This window comes from Phyllobates terribilis, unplaced genomic scaffold (genome assembly GCF_046119375.1).
Source record: "Phyllobates terribilis strain yellow unplaced genomic scaffold, ASM4611937v1 Scaffold_8__6_contigs__length_399053987, whole genome shotgun sequence".
Classification (NCBI taxonomy): domain Eukaryota; kingdom Metazoa; phylum Chordata; class Amphibia; order Anura; family Dendrobatidae; genus Phyllobates; species Phyllobates terribilis.
Window position 1 is genome coordinate 251,468,252 of NW_027362768.1, and position 21,081 is coordinate 251,489,332.

General features: G+C 42.5%; 1 protein-coding gene across 4 annotated transcripts in view; it reads left to right on the forward strand.

Annotated features, from left to right (window-relative positions):
* EP300 (E1A binding protein p300) overlaps nucleotides 1–12,786 on the forward strand; it is a 106,973-nt gene extending 94,187 nt beyond the window's left edge. For all 4 annotated transcript variants that reach the window (XM_073644154.1, XM_073644156.1, XM_073644155.1 and 1 more), the window contains exons 28-31: nucleotides 1,614–1,778; nucleotides 6,861–7,022; nucleotides 7,222–7,503; nucleotides 9,117–12,786. In XM_073644154.1, coding sequence (XP_073500255.1) covers nucleotides 1,614–1,778; nucleotides 6,861–7,022; nucleotides 7,222–7,503; nucleotides 9,117–11,291 — 2,784 coding nt within the window. In that variant the 3' untranslated portion in view covers nucleotides 11,292–12,786. The remainder of the gene's footprint in view (nucleotides 1–1,613; nucleotides 1,779–6,860; nucleotides 7,023–7,221; nucleotides 7,504–9,116) is intronic.
* Nucleotides 12,787–21,081: the final 8,295 nt, after the last annotated feature.

The window sequence follows — 21,081 nt, forward strand, 5'->3', positions numbered from 1 at the left end:
GTTGCGGGCCAAATATACTCACCCTGCGGCTCAGATTTGGCCCACTTAAAGCATATGTGCTTTAAGGAGCTGAAAGAAGACAAGTGGCCTAGAAGCATAGACAGCACACAGCTGGTAGTCTTAACAGACTGCAGAATCTGTGATCAGACTGAACATGTGTACTGTTCAGCTCCAATACTCAAAGGAAGGGTTCAAGCGAGCTCTGATATCTTGTATCGCATGGAAAGCGAGAACCTCTGCTCTGTGGCAACATAACCCTACATGGACAGTCTTCTACTGAGCAACAGGGCAAAGTAGAAGATTAGAGTACCTAAACCTTTTAAAAATGTTTTAAATATTTTACTCCACTTTAGTTGCAAGCAGATTGGAGAAGGGGGCTTTGAAGCCCATTCATACTTTTGAATCTGTACCCCCTGTTGGCAGAGCCTGCGCATCTCCCTGTGGGTGAGGAAGGGGGTGTTGAGGGACCCTTTGTACCTGGACCCCATCTGATCTGCATGCAATTGAAAGTTCAGTCAAATATTAAAAAACATTTTAGTTAATCTTTAAGGAATCACCTTAAGGCTATGTGCCCACGATGCGGAAATGCTCCAGATTTTTTCTGAGCGTTTCTGCATCTCCCTGGCAGAAAAAAAACGCATGCGGATTTTACATGTGTTTTTCCTGCCAGGGACATGCGGATGTGAAGCGCTTTTGCATGCATTTCCGCATGCGGGTTGTAAAGCGCTTTCCAAGCGATTTTAGCATCACTTGGAAAGTGCTTGACAACTTGGTCACACTATATAAATCCATGCAACTGGAATGGATATAGTGTGATCATAAAAGAATGGTAAAAAATAAATATACTTACCATCTGATGGCCTCCGGTGTCCTTAGCAATGCGTCTTGGCTTGCCGGCAGCTCGCGGTGGACTAAAAGGACCTGCCATGACGTAGTTTAGTCTTGTGACCCATTACATGACTAAATGACGTCAGCGCAGGTGCTTTAGTCTACTGCGAGCTACCGGCAAGCAGAGACAAGCACACCGGGGGCCATCAGAAGGTAAGTATAATGTATATTTTTTATTTTATTCTTTTTTTTTTTTTTTTTTTTAACAGGTACTATGGTACCCGGGTCCAGAGGAGAGTCTCCTCTTCCCCAGACCCGGGTACCATCCACACATTGAAACGCATGGTATCCACATCTGCAGATGTAGTGATGCGGATATCATGCGTTCCAATGCAAGTCAATAGCGGTGAAAACGCCGCGATTGCGCAAAATAATTGGTAGTGCTGCGACTTTTTGCACAATGATAATTCGCAGCGGAAATTTCTGCAGCATGTGCATAGCACATGCGGATTATCATTGGGGAACATGGCAGGCCTTCTACCAAGCGTTTCTGCAGCGGAATTGCTGCTGCGGAAACGCTTAAACGCATAGTGAGCACACAGCCTAAACCATGAAATGTTGCAAAATGTCAGTTTCCTTTTAAATACCCAATATGCTTCCTATGTTGTTCCCAGCATTTTCCCAACCAAGTTTTCATTCCATTATGATAGATTTTAGAAATCTCCAGACCTCTAAGGTCTAACTTCAATTTTCTTGTGTAATGTTTTTTTCCTTCCCTCAAACAGGATATTTTTAAGCAGGCAACGGAAGACAGACTCACAAGTGCTAAGGAATTGCCATACTTTGAGGGTGACTTCTGGCCAAATGTTCTAGAAGAAAGTATTAAAGAGTTAGAACAGGAGGAGGAAGAAAGGAAACGGGAAGAGAATACTGGCAATGAGAGCATTGAGGTGATTATAGTTTTGGGGTTTTTTTTGCTGCAACTTTTGGAAGCTTTATATAAAAAAATCTATAATTTTCACTTTGCCCTACTGGAAATAATTTTATTTTGTAATTCTAGATGAAACTCAAAATATAGTTCACTCCACTTTTGTGTCTTGTTTTTTTACTGTGTTTTTGTTAGTCATGGTATTTAAGTATCACAAAAAAATTGTTGGCAGCACTGATCCTATAACTAAAGAAATTCTGATCTGACGTGGAAAAAAATCTAACCTTTATATTGTCAGCTGTTCCCTGTACAGTCTTCAGTCACTAAGAGGGGGCACAATAAGGACACATGGTAACATGAAGAAAATTCATGCTATTGCCTTATTAAAGGGAACCTGTCACCAGGTTTGTCCCATATGAGAGAAGACCACCATCTTTCAGCCCTGAAATACAGAATTCTAATATGCTGTATATATGCCTCCAATCAGGCCTGCAACAAAAGAAAAACACCTTTCATTATACTCCCCTGCGTGGCAGTCCGGTTTGATGATGTTATTGGTCTTGGTCCGGTGCCTCCCTTCTTTTCTTAATGCTGTCCCTACGTCATCCACACAGGCTCCCTGGCATCGCACCCATGCGCAGGAGTACTTCTCGGCCCTATCGAGGGCAGAGCAAAGTACTGCAGTGCGCATGTGCCGGGTAAGGTCCGAGACCTGGAGCATGCACACTGCAGACGGCATTGAAAGAAGAAAAAAGGCACGGGATCAAAACCACCGACACCCATTGGCCTGGACTGCCCCGTAGGGGAGTATAATAAAAGGTGTTTTTATTTTGTTGAAAGGCCGAATTGGGGGCATATATACAGCATTTGCTGAATGCTGTATATCACGGCTGAAAGGTGGTGGGAGAAACTTGGTGACAGGTTCCCTTTAATAAGGCAGACTCCCCCAAAAGAAGGCCACTCACCAGACCCCAAACAATTAAGAGTTGGTAAATGCTGATGGTGGATGGCCTGACACATACATATCTGCGTTACTGTAATGCTGATGGTGGATGGCCTGTCGCATACAGATCTGCGTTACTGTAATGCTGATGGTGGATGGCCTGTCACATACAGATCTGCGTTACTGTCAGGTCCTTCGCTGGTCCTGCTGCTTTGCACTGCATTTCTCATACACAGATTAGGTACCAGTATCACTCCGCTCCTGAGCGAGAGTGTTTTTTTATTCCGGTCACGAGGGGGAGCCAACCGCTGTCAGGGAGACCCGACAGTGACGCAGATTTGTGTGTGTGAGCCCAACCACTTGCCAACTGTACCATAATTGTTTGAGGTCTGGTGAGTGCGATTCTTTTTGGGGTAAGCCACTATTAGCAAACAGTCCACGTACATAAAGAATAATGATTGTAAATTTAAGTCCAAAATTTAAACCATAGTTAATACAGTATGTACCCACCACTATAGGACTGGTGTATATGGGCAACTGAACCAATAATAGGATTAACACAATGTTTTAACAAAATTTAGAGAAAATACAGTTTATTGAAAAATAAAAAATAAAATATAAATATATTAGTCAGTAGATGGCACCACATAACAGCAAATAATTCATCAAGTGAGAGACCTATAATTTCCAAAATAGATGTTGTATCAATTCCTTTGACATATATGTGTTAGGTAAAATTCCTTTTGTAAATTGTAGGTCTTATCATTTGATGAATACTCCACTCAGGGTTACTACAGTAATGTATATGTTCTTACCTTTCCCTATTTATTTGTTGTGGTGTCATCTACTGGCTAATTAATATATTTGTATTTTTCAATAAATTGTATTTCATCTAAATTTTGTTAATTTTCTTTTAGGGATTGTTAATGGAATATAAGCCAACTCCTGAAAATAAGCCCTAGTGCAACTTTCAGAGCAAAAAAATACAAAATAATACAAAACCCTGTCTTATTTTCTGAAAAACACTGTATGGTAGACACATACTGAACTCTGCACATATGTCAATGCAATATTGTATAATTGTCAGATAACATAACAATCTTTAAAGAGATATTATTGACACATAGCTGCCTAGACCATGGAATGGCAGACCATTCAGAAAGGATACATATATACCCAAAGGAAGAAAAACACCCGAATTAATGGTTCTAAAATAGAATCAAAACTCAAGAGTAAAATAAAAATCCTTTGTTATATGGTATAAAACAGGAGTGCGCACACACACTTAAAAGAAAGTATATAAAAAAGTTGCATATCATATATACATCAAATGTATGTATGCAAAAATCAATCTTTTTACAAGCTCCTGTACTATCCACAGTATAAACACCACTAAGTAATATTGAAGGAATGCCATGACTCACACAATGGGTATTAATTGATATGAACATAAGTATTTATTAGTTTACTCCGTAAGTGAACTGTCTTGATTGTGTGTGTATATGTGTGTGTGTGTGTGTGTATACACACATGCACGCTCGCACATATATATACACACGAGCGCTTGTGCACTTATATACACGCACGCACATATGACTCACACAATGGGTATTAATTGATAGGAACATAAGTATGTATTAGTGTACTCCATAAGTGAACTGTCTTGATAATGTGTATGTATGTGTATATATATATGTGTATACACACATGCACGCTCGCACATATACAGTACAGACCAAAAGTTTGGACACACCTCATTTAAAGATTTTTCTGTATTTTCATGACTATGAAAATTGTACATTCACACTGAAGGCATCAAAACTATGAATTAACACATGTGGAATTATATACTTAACAAAAAAGTGTGAAACAACTGAAAATATGTCTTATATTCTAGGTTCTTCAAAGTAGCCACCTTTTGCTTTGATGACTACTTTGCACACTCTTGGCATTCTCTTGATGAGCTTCAAGAGGTAGTCACCGGAAATGGTCTTCCAACAATCTTGAAGGAGTTCCCAGAGATGCTTAGCACTTGTTGGCCCTTTTGCCTTCACTCTGCAGTCCAGCTCACCCCAAACCATCTCGATTGGGTTCAGGACTGGTGACTGTGGAGGCCAGGTCATCTGGCGTAGCACCCCATCACTCTCCTTCTTGGTCAAATAGCCCTTACACAGCCTGGAGGTGTGTTTAGGGTCATTGTCCTGTTGAAAAATAAATGATGGTCCAACTAAACGCAAACCGGATGGAATAGCATGCTGCTGCAAGATGCTGTGGTAGCCATGCTGGTTCAGTATGCCTTCAATTTTGAATAAATCCCCAACAGTGTCACCAGCAAAGCGCCCCCACACCATCACACCTCCTCCTCCATGCTTCACGGTGGGAACCAGGCATGTAGAGTCCATCCGTTCACCTTTTCTGCGTCGCACAAAGACACGGTGGTTGGAACCAAAGAGCTCAAATTTGAACTCATCAGACCAAAGCACAGATTTCCACTGGTCTAATGACCATTCCTTGTGTTCTTTAGCCCAAACAAGTCTCTTCTTGTTTCCTTAGCAGTGGTTTCCTAGCAGCTATTTTACCATGAAGGCCTGCTGCTCAAGGTCTCCTCTTTACAGTTGTTGAAGAGATGTCTGCTGCTAGAACTCTGTGTGGCATTGACCTGGTCTCTAATCTGAGCTTCTATTAACCTGCGATTTCTGAGGCTGGTGACTCGAATAAACTTATCCTCAGAAGCTGAGGTGACTCTTGGTCTTCCTTTCCTGGGGCTGTCCTCATGTGAGCCAGTTTCTTTGTAGCGCTTGATGGTTTTTGCAACTCCACTTGGGGACACTTTCAAAGTTTTCCCAATTTTTCGGACTGACTGACCTTCATTTCTTAAAGTAATGATGGCCACTAGTTTTTCTTTACTTAGCTGCTTTTTTCTTGCCATAATACAAATTCTAACAGTCTATTCAGTAGGACTATCAGCTGTGTATCCATCAGACTTCTGCACAACACAACTGATGGTCCCAACCCCATTTATAAGGCAAGAAATCCCACTTATTAAACCTGACAGGGCACACCTGTGAAGTGAAAACCATTTCCGGTGACTACCTCTTGAAGCTCATTAAGAGAATGCCAAAAGTGTGCAAAGCAGTCATCAAAGCAAAAGGTGGCTACTTTGAAGAACCTAGAATATAAGACATATTTTCAGTTGTTTCACACTTTTTTGTTAAGTATATAATTCCACATGTGTTAATTCATAGTTTTGATGCCTTCAGTGTGAATGTACAATTTTCATAGCCATGAAAATACAGAAATTTCTTTAAATGAGAAGGTGTGTCCAAACTTTTGGTCTTTACTGCATATACACACGCGCACATGAGACTCACACAATGGGTATTAATTGATAGGAACATAAGTATTTATAATGTACTCCATAAGTGAACTGTCTGGATTCTGTGTGTGTATGTGTACACGCGCGTATATATATATATATATATATATATATATATATATATATTCGTATGTGTGCTTGTATACACACATGCGCATATAGTACAGACCAAAAGTTTGGACAATTTGTACAATTTTCAGAGTCATGAAAATACAGAAAAATCTTTAAATGAGAAGGTGTCCAAACTTTTGGTCTGTACTGTATATGCACGCGCACATAGACGTACGCACACACACACAGCTCTGGCAAAAATTGAGACCACTGCAAAATTTTCAGTTTCTCTGATTTTTCTCTTTATAGGTGTATTTTTGAATAAAATGTACATTGTTGTTTTAGTCTATAAACTACTGACAACATGTCTCCGAAATTCAAAGCTAAAAATGTTGTATTTATTTGCAGCAAATGATAAAGGGTCAAAATACTAAAAAAGAAACAGTGCTTTCAGACCTCAAATTATTCAGGAACAGTTCAGAAATCAATATTTGGTGGACTAATCATGATTTTTAATCACCGCTTTCATGCTTCTTGGCATGCTTTCCACCAGTCTTTCCATGCTTTCCAATAGAAAACTGTTCAGTGGTCTCTTAATTTTTGCCAGAGCTGTATATATAATAGTGTGTAGTGTACTGCACTATATATGCAGCTATACATATAAAATCTTTGCCAATAGGGTGAAGGGCTATTTGTCAGGGATGTTACAATTTTCCATTTATTTTGTTTAAAAGGTTGGAAAAGGCGATAGCAAAAATGCCAAGAAAAAGAACAATAAGAAAACAAGCAAAAACAAGAGCAGTTTAAGCCGAGGAAGTAAAAAGAAGCCTGGAATGCCTAATGTTTCTAATGATTTGTCTCAAAAACTGTATGCTACTATGGAGAAACATAAAGAGGTTGGTGGTTCACAAATTTCACACTTCTACAGTCCATTGTAGTATACTAGGTGGAACACCACCATAATTTGACAATAACTAAGTTATATAAGCATTACTAAATAATGTCAAAATCTGAACTATTAAGTGGAAAAAAATATTACATTTTAAGCTGTAATCTCATTTTTTTTATATCAACTTCGTTGTTTTTGTCATACAGGTCTTTTTTGTTATCCGTTTGATTGCTGGTCCTGCTGCCAACTCTCTTCCTCCGATTGTGGAACCAGATCCCTTGATCCCTTGTGACTTAATGGATGGACGGGATGCCTTTCTAACTCTGGCCAGGGACAAACACTTAGAGTTCTCATCTTTGCGAAGATCCAAATGGTCAACCATGTGCATGTTAGTGGAGCTTCACACCCAAAGCCAGGACCGGTTTGTGTATACCTGTAATGAATGCAAGCATCATGTGGAAACAAGATGGCACTGCACAGTTTGTGAGGCAAGTGTCCGCTATAATGTAGTCAGGTCAATTTAGCCGCATGTACCAAGGTGCACTGTGAAAGTGGCATCATTTAGAAACTTTTTGCTATTTAGCCATAAATGTTTTGTATTTAACCTCCTCTTCTCAACCTTTATCCATTTTGTTCTTTTTCTTTCTTTTTCCTCCTAAGAGCAATATTTTTATTTTTTGGCCGTAAGAGGTCTTGTTTTGGGGTTTTTTTACAGAGTGACTTCTAGTTTTAAATGACACCATTCATTTTACCATTCAATGCACCAAAGATATAAAAAAAAATCCAAGTGCTTTGAAATTGAGGGGGGGATGCAATTCCGCAACTGTCGTTTGTATTTTGATTTCATGGCAATACCAAATTTGTATATATTTTTTTTTTTTTGTCTTCTTTGTTTTGTAAATGGTGGGAAAAAAAGATTGACACTTTGCTACAATAATTTTTTTTTTTTTTTGCGTGATGCCATTTTATGAGACCTATTACTTTTTCATTTTTATGTCATTTAAGCTGTGTGAGGGCTTTTTTTTTTCTTTTTGCATGGCGAGCTGATGCTTTTTTTGGTACTGACGTCTTGGGATAGTTGCAGCGTCTTTATTGCTGCTTCTTCTATTTTATGTGCAGTTGCATCTTCCAAAGAACTGCAATTCATCGAACATGTACGGGCACAACAATGCCACACGTTTTGTGTAATTATTTTTATTTCTATATAGGAGAGGATTTATTTATAGGAGAGAAGGGGGGTGATTCAAATTTGTATATTTTTCTACTTGTTTTAGTCATCTTGGGGGACTTGGACCTGCAATCAGCTGATCACAGGGTCCAACACAGACCACCCCATGGATCAGCTGTTTTCAGTTCCAGAGGTGTCTTGATGTAAACCATGAACAGAGCAAAACGCCATAGCTTCATTTTTTGCGTAGTGGTCGTTCCCTGGGACTATAACTGCTCTTACTTCAGTCCAGCTCCTACTGAAGTATCTCATGGATACTACACATTGAGCAACTATTCAGCTCCATTCACAGTTTAAGTCACCCACAACTGATGGATGGGAGTCTATCAGTATAGTAAATTTGGAAAACCCCTTTAATATACAGCTGAGAGAGAACTTTATAAATTGTGTTCATATTAATATACTTAGAGGTGGTCCACTACATTGTATAAATCGCCCATCGATTTAAACCATTTAAATAAGTATTTTTGTGAATAAGTTCTGCTTCCATATATACCTGTGAGCGGTGCCATCACTGCTCGCTCAGTCCCGATCACATGACCTCGGCTGCAGGCGCCGCTAACATCCACTAATGTCACGTCAACTTCCGGATTCACCCAGGCATGACTGGGATTTGGGCAGTCTATCACCGCAGGTCACAGCCCAGTATCCAGTGCGATCTTTTCCTTTCTCCTTTGCTTTCATTGGCGGCAAGCGTGCCAATTATACAATGTAGTGGACCACCTCTTTAATGTTTGTCAAAATAATTTAATATGTTGAAAATTGGGTTCTTAATAAAGTAATGTACTTTTATTGCGTTTCTCTCATTTAATTGCATATTTCTTTGCAATGTTTCCAGTTTACTTTTACTGATCTATTTTTTTATTTCTTTAGGATTACGATTTGTGCATTACTTGCTTCAATACAAAGACCCATGAGCACAAAATGGAGAAACTTGGGCTTGGTTTGGATGATGAAAGTAACAACCAGCAAACAGCTGCAACACAAAGTCCTGGAGACTCTCGTCGACTAAGCATACAGCGCTGCATCCAGTCTCTGGTTCACGCTTGCCAGTGCCGTAATGCAAACTGTTCTCTGCCATCATGCCAGAAGATGAAGAGAGTGGTTCAGCACACAAAGGGCTGTAAACGGAAGACAAATGGTGGATGTCCAATTTGCAAGCAACTCATTGCTCTCTGTTGCTATCATGCTAAACACTGCCAAGAGAACAAGTGCCCTGTGCCCTTCTGCCTCAATATCAAGCAGAAATTACGGCAGCAGCAATTACAGCACAGACTTCAGCAAGCCCAAATGCTTCGAAGGCGTATGGCTAGCATGCAAAGAACAGGTGTGGTTGGCCCCCAACAAGGACTCCCATCACCAAATTCTGCTGGCCCAACAACACCCACCGGACAGCAACCTCCAACACCACAGACCCCTCAACCCCAGTCCCAACAGTCATCACAGCCACCACCACCTAACAGTATCCCTCCATACGGTATAACACGTACTCAGTCATCCAGTAGTATATCACAAGGGAAGGCAGCTGGACAAATGACTCCCCCCACACCACCCCAAGGAGGGTCAGCGCAGCAGCCTGGTCCTCCACCAGCAGCTGTGGAGATGGCCATGCAAATACAGCGTGCAGCCGAGACTCAAAGGCAGATGGCAAAGACTCAAATTTTCCCTCGGCCTATGATAAACCCTCACCAGATGCAACCCATGCAGCCAATGGGAATAAACTCACAGCAAGGTCCACGAGGACCAAGTCTTATCGATTCTGGAATGAATCCAGCTAGCATGCAGCAGCCTCCACAGCAGCCACAGCCACCATGGGTACAATCTGGCCTTGGTCAACCCCAAGCGATGCAGCCAAACATTCAGAGAACACCTGTTATGCCTGTACAACAGGGTCAATCAATGAATATGCCTCCACAGGCAGGTATGGGACAGGTTCCTGGACCAAGCCAAGCTAAACAAGGCTCCTTGCCACAAGCTGCTGCCCTTCAAAACCTTCTGCGTACTCTGCGGTCCCCCAGTTCACCAATGCAACAGCAGCAAGTGCTGAATATCCTACATTCTAATCCACAGCTGTTAGCTGCTTTCATCAAACAGAGGGCAGCCAAATATGCCTGCAACCAACCTCCACAAGGTGTTGTTAACATGACAGGAATGCCATCTCAAGTTCACTCCAATGCAGGCCTACAGGGCATAAATCCAATGCAGTCTGTAGGGCCACGGCCTACAATGTCCCAAGCGCCTCAGCAGCAGCCACCCCAGCAACCCGCACCTTCACAACCTGGTCTAGCGGGGATGAATCCACAGAGCCAACAGGTGAACATGAACCACGCTGGAATTTCCCCACAGTTCCGAGAGATGATTCTTCGACGTCAGCAAATGATGCAGCAGCAGCAACAACAACAGCAGCAGCAACAGCAAGGAGCTGGTCCTGGAATGGTCAACCACAGTCAGTTTCAGCAGCACCAAGTTATGGCCAGTTATACACAGCAGCAGCAACAGCAACAACGACTTCAGCACCATATGCAGATGCAACAGGGTAGCATTGGACAGATGAGCCAGGGAATCCCTGGAGATGCTGGCAATAGTTTGCAGAGCTTTCAGCAGCGCCTTTTGCACCAGCAGATTGGCTCTCCAGCACAGCAGAATCCTATGAGTCCACAGCAACATATGTTGCCTGGCCCTGCCCAGTCACCCCACCTCCAAGGCCAGCAACTTCCACCTTCATTAAGCAACCAGGTGCGTTCTCCACAGCCTGTACCATCTCCACGCCCCCAGTCCCAGCCCCCACATTCTAGCCCATCTCCCCGCATGCAGCCCCAGCCTTCGCCTCATCATGTTTCTCCCCAGACCAGTTCTCCACATCCGGCCATGGTAGGTGTTGGACAAGGGAACCCTATGGATCAAGGACACTATGGGAGCCCAGATCCCACAGCTATGCTATCTCAGATGGCTGGCCTTCATGGAGGGGGAATCTCTGACCTGGGTTTGAGTGCAGACAACTCGGACCTTAATCCCAGCCTTTCACAGAGTACACTAGACATCCACTAAGAATTGGGGACTAAAGGATGTCACACTTCCATCCTTCTTTTCGTCAGCTAAGACTGTGTAAGAAATCCAGAAAAGAAAAACAAACTTATTTTCTTCTCAGACTGACTTTTTATACTGAAGAACAGCTGTGTTTCTTTTTTGTGGATTTGGGGAGGGTGGGATAAAGGGCTTGTGGGTATTTTCAGATTTTGATTTGTTTTTCATAATTTTTTTTTTTAATTCTCCAGAGACGCTGTGCTAAGGGTAAAACAAAAGACCTGCAGAGAGTGGGGAGGGGCATATATTAATATTATTGTTATTATTACAAAGAATATATTTTCAGTGGCTGTGCCAGCCTCTCGATATCTTCCTGTTGATGATGCAGAGTATTCCCTAGCTCCTGATCTTCTACACACCTAACATGACTATCTGTTTTTATGTTGTGAATTTTGGTTTGTCTTATATTTTCTTAAATTAATGAAAATGAAAAATGTTGACTGTTTTTATTTGGTGTTGGACGGTTTTTGTAAAGCCATTCTTTTTCCTGTGTTGCCATCCTTGTCTCAGCTGTCTTTAATCCACATTGATACAATTCTTTCACTGGCCACAAATTGCACTCAACACAGGGCTCATAATCTTTCCAGGTGCTGTGATTTTATTACATATATTATAATATTTTATGTAAGAAAAAATATTATATTATATTTGAATCCCAATTATAGGAATCATGAATCACAGTTGGAAAGGTTTTTTATGGTCATTTGCCCTATTACAGGGCACGAATGGTTTAAAATTAGTGAGAAGGGACTGCTGTGCTCCAAACAGAGGTTTTCAGAGGATGGTTTAATGTTGCTTTAAAACAGAAGAGATATATATATATACATATATATAAATAAATCTATATATAAATAACTAAAGTAGCCCCACCCTTTTCTGTGCTGGGAGCTGATTGGGTACAAGGCATAAGAATAATGTACATTTTCACCCTTTTTGCCTTTTTTTTTTTTTCTTTCACCTTTACAAAAGAAGCCCAGAAAAATATTCTGTTAAGGCAAGTATTTGCAACCTAAATGGTGTTATATATACATGTTTCAAAGGGGCATCAAGAAAAAAAAATTGTTTATTTTACTATATTATTGCACCAGCCAGGCCAGATGTACTATATTTATTGGACTGTAGATTCTGGAAAAGGTTAATAGTTATTAAACACTTTTTGTTTTGGTTTTCCCATTCATGTTACTGTAACATCTGAGTAAGAGAACGGAGAATGCCAATGTTCACCATAATGCTGATCACAACTGTTCAATCCTATCTCCTTTGGAAAATTTGTATATGGAGAAATAGGAAAGAGACTCTTTTCATGTCTCCCTCTCCCAACCCCATTTTGATAACGTGGTGTTAAATGGTGTAAATCATGCAATGAACCGGGCTCTCCTAAATACAAAATTTAAATCACTGTACAAATTGTTGCATTTCATTTATTACTTATTGTTAAATAAACTGTGTGAGACAGATACTTCTGAGCAGTCTTATTTCTACTATGATGCAGATACTGAGTAATTTTAGTTGAGTAAGAATCTGTTCTGCTGTCGATCTGTAACGTATTCTGTGGAGGAGCTATTATTATTAGATCTTATTGTTTTTATCTAATGCCCACCAATATGCAAGATTCCTAACAAAAGGGGTCATCTTTGGTCCTCAAGAGGTTAAATGAAAATTTTAGACAAACTGCCTGGTTTAGGGATTGAGCAGATGTGCATATGAGGTTAATCTGCAGGTTAATAGCGTTCAGAATCTGTGCGGCTGCCGCACTTGACAGCCCTGCTGCCGAGAGAGAATGAACTTTATTCCTACCAGCAGCCTCAGCTTTCGGTCATGAGGGCACATCTTCAGTCACTGCTCAGAACGTACTGAGCGGCGTCTGTAACCACGCCCTGAACTATGACTGACAGCCTGCTCTGCAGTGCATCAGTGCAAAGCCAGCTTTCAGTCAGTGCCGGGATGTGGTTAGTCGCCTCTCACTGTACTTGAGCGGTGACTGAGGTCTCGTCTCCACGACTGAAAACCAGAGGCTTCTGGGAGGAATGAAGTTAATTTCCTCCTGGCAACAGGGCTGTCAGTGCAGCAGCCGCACGGCTTCTGAACGCTATTAACCTGCAGATTAACCCCATATCTGCAGGTGTATGGAGATTTTTCCTTTAACCCATGACTGCACCACCTGAGAAGGATCCGCCAATCAAGGACAGGAAATCTACCAAATGAAAGGGCGGCACCCCTTCCCTGCATCAGTTGATTTCCTGTCCTTGATGGGAAACCCATACCGTATCTGGTGCAGAACGAAGAAAAGAAGACTCCTGCCCGGTCGCCTAGGAGAGCAAGAGGTCGTCTGAGCCTGTGTGCGGGTATGGAGGAGCCGCAGCGGGTCCATTGGGGGCTGCACGACAGAGGCAGCATCTATGTGTCTGGCGATCGTCACGGGGCGTGTCCTTGTGACAAGTGCATCGGTCACATGGGACCCAGAAGTTTTGAAGCACTCCCAGGAGTGGTCTGAAGGAGGCGGCAATTGGGGGAAGGTTCTGTCCAGGCTGGACCCTCAATTGCGGTTTAAGACTGCTAGAAGAGTGGTGACTTGAGCACTTCCAGGTTTGCCATGGAGCAGCAAATACAGCTGCAGGTCATTCCTGCAGTGCTCAAGACCAAAGCGGCAGGAACAACGACGCAGCAGTGGGGTTCATACTGACAATAGGAAAAGCACCAGACGTGTCAGTAGGTCCAGGCATCAGAGCCGCAGCACAGCCTCCACGGGAGATCACTCACATGATCGGATTCCACCTCCAGATCCGATACATTCAGCTGCTTGCTAAGTGATCTTTATGAAATTTCACTTTTGTAACAGGCCATTCTCTTTGTATTTGTTTCTCCTAACAAAAAAAGCAGTCTAAAAAATGCATATCTAAACTCAAATATAGACTGCGGAGAGGAGTTGTGCAGCTTGTGGCAGAAAAAGCTCTGCCAGTCATGTATAGAGAAAGCGGTATGCAAAGAAACCTCTAATTTTGCTATGGAGCTCAGAGGGAGGTGAAAAATTCTGTTAACTCCTTAGCCCTTCAAAAAAGCAACAAACGTAAGAAGAGGAAAAAGTTAACAATGTAATGTAATCATCCAGATTCTGAAGAATCTGAGCGATCACTGGTGAGGATGTTTGCCCTCGGATTCCTCTTCTTCCTCAGGGGTGAAGTGGGTCACCCATGTTTCCTGGTGGAAAGTATGGACTGATTAGTCAACGCAGTAAGGTCCACTATGCGCATAAGGGGCGAAAACACCTAAATCAGTGCAAGACATTGTTTGGAGCAGAGAGAACCTTTCCGGTAAAAGAGAAGATACAGGCCCTTATTTAAAAGGGAATGGAAAAGTCCTGAAAATGTGAAGAGAAAACCTCCCTTTGAGGAGCAGGAAACAACCCTAAGGGATAAAGCACCAAAAATAGCCGTAGACAAGTTGAAGAAATCTTCCTTGCCCTTTGAAGATATGGGGGTGCTTAAAGATCCGTTAGATAAGGCAATGTCTACCTAAAAAATGCTTGGCAAGAGCACTAAAACCGGCTATATCTACAGCTTAGTCCATGATGGTCTGGCTTGATCAATTGGAAAGTCTGCTAAGGAATAAAGGCTCAAGGGAAAACATCTTTGCCAACATCCCATTAATGCAGGGAGCAGCAGCATTTTTGGCAGATGCATCAGCAGATTCTGTGAGATTGTCAGTGAGAGCGGCAGTTCTCTCTAATGTTGCTTGTGGCTTAAATGTTGGCCTGGCGATATACAATCAAAATTCAAACTATGTTCCATTCCATGCAAAGGAGAGTATTTATTAGGGCCCGTCTTGGGTGACATCTTAAACAAAGCCGGGGGTACCAAAAAACATCTCCCTAATTGGTCCTTTCGAGGAGACTTGGTCGCAGAGGACCTATGAGAGATCAAGGGAAATGGGAGGACCGTCGAAGGAAATAGAATTCATTGTCGGGGGTCCCTCCTCGGAGATTAAAAAATATCTTCCCGATGATGCCATTCCCCAGGTGAGGAAGAAGGTTTTCCCACTTCCCTGCCTGGGCAATAATTTCTTTAAGCAGGTGGATTCTCAAAGTAGTAGAATCTGCCCTGAAACTAGAGTTCTTGGCTGTTCCCCCACAGACCTTTGTGGTAACTGGTCTTTGGGGGTGGGGTGGGGGCACAGGTTGTGTGCCCACTATGTGTTTTTCAAGCGTTTACGCTGCGAAATTTCCACAGCGGAAACGCTTGGTAAACCTTCCCCCATGGTCTCCAATGCAATTCCGCACTTTCAATGCCTATGCTGCGGAAAAGCAGCGTTTATGCTGCGCTCAAAAATCTGCAGCATGTCCATTAATTTTGCAGAAGCGCTGCATTTTCTCCGCCATTGACTTGCATTAGAATGCGCCAATTCCGCAAGACTGCATCTGTACTTGCGTAATTGGCACGTTCTAATGTGCGGATGGTACCCGGGTGTGGAGGACAGGAGACTCTCATCCACCCCCAGGTACCATTAAAAGCTGTAAAAAAAAGAATAAAATAAAGCTTATATTCACCTTCCGACGGCCCCCGGACTCCTTCCCTTGTGCTTGCCGACAGATCGCGCAGGACTGAAGGACCTGCGCTGACGTCAGTCATGTGACTGCAGGTCTTTCAGTACAGCGTACCGCGATCTTTTGGCAGCCAGGAACGAGCGCAGCAAGACTCGGGGGCCATCAAGAAGGTAAGTATAGGTTTATTTTTTTATTTTTAACCATTCTGTCGGGTCACACTATATAAATCCATGCCGTTTGCATGGATTTATATAGTGTGACCTAGTTGTCAAGCACTTTCCAAGTGATGCTACTATCGCTTGGAAAGCGCTTGTCAACCCGCATGCAGAAATTCAAGTGAAGAACGCTTCATTTCCGCATGTCCCTGGCATGAAAAATGCATGTACAATCCGCATGTGGTTTTTTCTGCCAGGGAGATGTCAGAAACGCTCAGGAAAAAATCCTGAGCATTTCTGCATCGTGGGCACATAGCCTTAGTCCTGGAAATAGATGTTCAAGAGCTGGTGAAAAAAAAAAATCTGTCCTTTATAGAGGTTCCAGTAGAGGAAGGGTTCTATTCTCCCCTTTTCTTACACTGTGTTCCAAATTATTATGCAAATAATATTCTCTCAGATTTTCCCAAATTACCTATATGAATATGATAATGCCCCATCTCATTCTGCACAGAACACATCTGCATCTCTGGCTGCTATGGGCATAAAAGGGGACAAACTTATGGTGTGGCACCCATGCTCCCCTGACCTCAACCCCATTGAGAACCTCTGGAGCATCATCAAAAGGAGTGTCTATGATGGCGGGAGGCAGTTCACATCTAAGCAACAGCTCTGGGAGGGTATTCTGTCCTCATGCAAAACAATTGAAGCAGAAACCATCCAAAACCTGACAAATTCAATGGACGAGAGAGTTCAGAAGCTCCTTTTGAACAAGGGGTCCTATGTGCAAATGGTACATCACCTAGAATAAAGTTTTGAGTTGAAAACTGTTTGATTTCAGTTTGTAATAACCTGCTAATGCTTATAATTTCAAAAATGACCATTTTTTTGTTCTTTATTAAAATGAAAAGGTTGAAAACTCTGCTGTGCATAATAACTTGGAACATGCATTTTGAGTGCAGTTTGAGTTTATTTTTTAAAAAATATACTGTTATCATAGGCAGTTTGTACAAAAACCTTTCAATTGTACTCTAATAGTTATTTGACTGGAAAATTACAATGACTGCAATTCATATAGGTAATTTGGGAAAATCTGAGAATATTATTTGCATAATAATTTGGAATACAGTGTAAAAATAAAGGAAACACTGCCTCCTTCAGAACTATCAACCTGAAAAAGCTAAACTAGTTGCTGAAAATTTGTCCTTTCAAGATGGTCTATATAAAGTCAACCGTAAAGCTACTATTTTCATGCTGTTATATGGTCGTCCTAGACCTAAAGGACACATATGATCATGTTCCAATCCATATAGAACGTCAGAAGTTCCTAAGAGTAGCCTTAGCCATGGATGAGGCATTTCAACTTCAGGTTTCTTCCCTTTGGGTTATCGATGGCTCTGCGATTTTTTACGAAAGTGATGGCAGAAATGACAGCTCACCTACGGGAACAGAACATCCTTCTAACTTCATACTTGGCGATTTGTTAATCATGGATAAGACAGTCGATCACTGCAATTCCCAATTAGAGTATGTCAGAACAACCTGAACCAATCTTCTTGGTTGGCTTCTGAACCTGAAGAAGTTGACTCATTCCTATTAAGAGCCCAAATTTTTGTTAGACTCCGTAAACAAACTGTTATCGTCCAAAGGAAAAAATAGGCAAATTGTCTCTTCAGAGAACCAGAACTCTAGTGCCACCTACAGAAAGTATCAATCCTAAAAGTCAATAGTGACCTTTAACGAGCCTTATCACATGACTTGGGATATAAACCAGAAACTCACTTTGCAGACACTGTGTTTCGGGGTACTGCCCCTCATCAGTGCAAAGTGTGAGTTCTGATTTGGTTGGGTGAGAGGCGTCAAACCAGTATCTAAAGGGTAACATTATTCCTTGCGGAGAGCGACATGTTAAGCAGGTCACGGTGAGGAGACTTTTAACGCCGCAATGCTCCTCTGGGAAATATTCAAATTGTCTCTTCAGTCATAAGGGTGTGATTCCTTGCATTGTCAGGGATTGCTCCTCCCACGCATTTGAATTCTGCTCAGGGCTTGCGTTGAAGTAAGTATGGGGTACTTGCGTGGTATGACCTGGCCAGCCAGCAAAGCTTGCAGCGCTGGGAGCCGCACATGCACTGTGATGAGCGGCTCCACACACGTGCACAGTGAGGCTGTGTAGTTCTAGCTGCACACAGTGAAGCTGGGAACTACACAGCCTCACTGCGCACGCTCGGGGAGCGACTCGTCACATCGCATGCGTGGCTCCCAGCGCTGCAAGCTTTGCTAGCTGGCCAGGTCATACTGTGCAAGCGCTCCATGCTTAAAGCGCTAGATGGAAGCAAAATTCAAATGCGTGGGCGGCACCAGCCCTGACTGAATGCAAGGATCACCCCTATGACTGAACGAGCAGGTATGATATAAGTACATAAAATGCTGTATACTCCTATTAGCACCAATTTAAATGAAAAAAGTGAGTTAGTGATGCAAACAACGCAATGGGGGCAGTTTACATAGTAGACAGGACATGAAAGGTTCCCTTTAAACTCTGGAAACAAGTGTAATTTCTGGGCCCATTGGCCTTTATGTTTTTAGGGTTTATAAGGCGATGCAACTGCTGGAGCAGATAACACACTGAAGTATTTTATTCTTCTGCAGCAATAGTTGAATTAGGCAGGAGAAAGAAATTAGGTTTATGTAGTCGCTTATAGGGAATGGCACCAGGAATAAGTCTTTGGAAGTATTAAGTTGCAGGCTCTGTCTTATTTAGAATAGGTCGGTCCCTGATATTAAGCTAAGTGCCCTAATTGGTCAATGTGCCCCCCCCGGGATATTTATGCCCATCACATATATAGTCCTGCGTCTGTAACAGAAGGGTTCTCTATCGTCAAGTATAGGGGAAGACAGTTGTCAGACTTACAAATAAGACAGGACCCTATTGTACAATGTTTGGATACATATTCTGGTTGTAGCAGAGTCATTCTAGTAAGGAGACTTCTACCTGTGCTGTCTTTTCTCAGGCTACGGAAAGGTTGTAAGCCCAGTCTTCCATCCCACCATACTCCAGAACTTACAATCCGACCCATAGCCAGTATTGGCGGTGGTAGCACAAATATATTTTTGGGTGAGTCTACAGGTGTCCCTACGCTGCCACTCCACCCTAGGGCAGGAGACTATGTTTCACAGGTCAAATTTATAATGGACTACAGGGTCTGAGGTATTAAACCAGAAAGTGGTAACTAGTTCCCCATTCTTTCTCTCTTGGGACATGGTCCTCAATGAGCCCCCATTTATCAAGGATAAGGCACAGGGTGTGTGTCCACATCCCTCGGTGGCTTTCTTGGGCTCAGCTGTCTTGCTGCAGTGTGAGGCGTGGATCCAGTTGGGCTTTCTCTTCAGCTTTACGGCTGTCTCGGTTGTCAGCAGAACTTGGAAGGGTCCATCAAATCGAGGCTTAAGGGCTCTCCTGATGTGTCTTTTGACCACCAAAAGCAATACCAAGACAGGTAATTACACTTGGGGTTATTTAGTTTGGAAAAACGAAGGCTTAGGGGTGATCTTATTACTATGTACAAATATATGAGGGGACAGTACAAAGACCTTTCTACTGATCTTTTTATTCTGAGACGGGGACAAGGGGCCATCTTCTACGTATGCAGGAAAGAAGGTTTAATCATCACAGATGTGGATTCTTTACTGTAAGAGCAGTGAGACTGGAACTCTCTGCCGCATGATGTTGTAATCCAGTGATTCACTACTAAATTTTAAGAAGGGACTGGATGTCTTTCTTGAAAAGTATAATATTACAGGTTATATATACACTAGATTCCTTTGACAGACTAGTTCCCTGGATCAACGCCCTGATTGCCGTATGTGGAGTCAGGAAGGAATTTTTTTCCCCAATGTGGAGCTTAGTGTTTGCCACATGGGTTTTTTTTTTTTTGCCTTCCTCTGGATCAACATGTTAGGCTATGGGTTGAACTAGATGGACTTAGTTTTTAAGGTTGAAGGAAGACTGTTACCACCCAGTCTCCAGGGGGTGGCTCCCTTCCACAGAATCTGGATCTAGAAAAGAGTAAACTTGTGAGTATGGTATACAAGCGTTTCATAAGTGCAATAACATAAGAAGACAGCCTACCAAGTTGCATCTGGAGCTGCTGTGGAAAATACAACCCTAGCCTAGGGGCTGACCCAAATACCACCTCACATGGGTTGAGGCCTACCTTTTTTTGTTGGGAGTATACCTGATCGAGAAGCATTTTGTCCATTGTCTGCCCGTTTCAGCCATGGCTTTCTGGATTTTCAGTTTCAGGGTCCCATTCAATCTCTACTCTACCGCTACTCTGTGGATGGTACATGGTATGAAAGGCCTTTTCCACTCCCAGGGCGGACATTATTTCCTGCATTATTTCTCCGGTAAAGTGGATGCCTCTGTCACTCTCTAAGGTCTCAGGCACCCTTTATCTGCAGACTACTTCTGAAATTAGTCTCTTCAGTGTAGCCTTTACGCTTCTGTACATCCTGAGAAGAGATCAACACACACAAATACATACTCCTAGGTTTGCATCTTGGGAAGTTGAATGTAGTCCTTCTGAAGACACTGGTAACAGGTACAGGGGCCTCAGTGTGAGTCTCATAGTTGTCTTTGTGGTGCGTCTCACGTTATTGAGTGCACAGGTCAGACAGGCTTGAACGTGTTTGGCTCAATTGACACTGAACTCGGCAGCATACCAATGGCGATAGATGAGGTCAGTCACAGCTCTCTGACTGGTAGCTCAAGCCACCCACGGCAATATCTATCATGGGATACAGAACTCGGGGAAGGCAAACTTTGTCCCCCACGTGCCACAGTCCTTCTGGTGACTGCATGGCTCCCTTCTCTTGCCATCTGGTGAATTCTTCAACACCAGCTTGTTGTAGCTTCTGGAGAAGGTCGTAGGTCACAGGTGGGTCAGCAGTGGAGGCCACCTGTGCAGCTACCGACCCCGACAGGATTTTCTCTTGGTTGGAAAGCTGCAGATGATCAGTAAAATACCAAATCCACACTTCCCATACAACACAGAAATTC